The sequence below is a fragment of the Aureococcus anophagefferens genome (assembly GCF_000186865.1).
Source record: "Aureococcus anophagefferens unplaced genomic scaffold AURANscaffold_5, whole genome shotgun sequence".
Lineage (NCBI taxonomy): Eukaryota > Pelagophyceae > Pelagomonadales > Pelagomonadaceae > Aureococcus > Aureococcus anophagefferens.
In genome coordinates this window covers 2,983,655-2,984,712 of record NW_008705565.1, presented here as the reverse complement: position 1 = coordinate 2,984,712, position 1,058 = coordinate 2,983,655, and the positions used below count along the sequence as shown (strand labels likewise).

The window sequence follows — 1,058 nt, the reverse complement described above, 5'->3', positions numbered from 1 at the left end:
CGGCGACGCGCGCGAACGTCGACGCGCGCGACCGGCATCGCTCGGAGTCGCCGCAGAACCGGGCGCCGACGCGGTCCGCGAACGCCGACGCCAGCGAGTAGCCCGCGGCGCCGCCGCCGAGCCCGCCGACGACGCCGCCGGCCGCGCGCACGACGGCGCAGTGGACGGCGTCGAACGCGTCGCCACCGGGATCGACGCCGGAGTGGACCCACTCGCGGATGCGCGCGACCGTCTGCGGCGTCAGCGCGCACGGCATGTCGACGCTCGCGACGGGCGCGAGGAACAGAAAGAAACGCCACCACCGTGCCATCGTCCTCCACCCCGCAGCGTTCGCGGCCCTGCAGGTCCGACCGCCCGGGGCTGCCTTGACGATGCATATGCCGGGCGGATTCAGTTGAGGGTCAACCAAATTAGTGTGGCGGCGGCAAGTTCAACGGCGGCAGGTGGCTCCACGACCTGGAATAGGCGCCCCGCCGCGCGCCGCGCCGGCTCCTCGAATGACCGCGCGCCGGGCCGCCCTCCGGGGCCGCCGGCGCGCGCGACCGGCCGGGGCCGCCGCGCGCGCGCGCCTCGAGGCGCGGGCGACGCCCGTGCTCCGTAAGTCGCCGCCCGTCGTGGGCGCGTCGAGCGTCCGGCAACCTGGGGCCAGCACGCGCGAGGCCCCGGTGGTTGCCCGGACGCGCGTCCGCGGTGCGACCCCGCGCGCGCGCCCGGGCACCCGGTCGCGGTCGTTCCCGCGTCGCCGTCGTCGCCGTCGTCCGCGTCGTCGGGGACGCCCGGCACCCACTTGGCGCGGGACGGTCCCACGCGCGCGCGACGTGACGAGCCCGAGCCTGAGCCCGGGGTCAGAGCCCCGGCGTTAGGCCGCCCGGCGTCGGCGGCCCCCGGCCGGGCGCGGGCAGCCCCGACGAGCACGGTTGCCCACATGGTGGCCCCCACGTCGCGCGGCGACGTCCGCGCCGCCTCGGAGCCGCCGCCCGCGGCGCGCGAGGCCGGCGGCGGCCCGCCCGCGCCCGGGGCGTCCGGGGACGAGGAGCTCTTCCTCATGGCGGCGGCGG

The 1,058-nt window shown here is 78.9% G+C and overlaps 1 protein-coding gene across 1 annotated transcript in view; it reads left to right on the top strand.

Moving 5' to 3' along the window:
• Positions 1 to 497: 497 nt before the first annotated feature.
• AURANDRAFT_62891 (hypothetical protein) overlaps positions 498 to 1,058 on the top strand; it is a gene marked incomplete at both ends in the record, with an annotated part of 6,479 nt that continues 5,918 nt past the window's right edge. The window contains one exon of the mRNA XM_009036820.1: positions 498 to 597. Coding sequence (XP_009035068.1) covers positions 498 to 597 — 100 coding nt within the window. The remainder of the gene's footprint in view (positions 598 to 1,058) is intronic.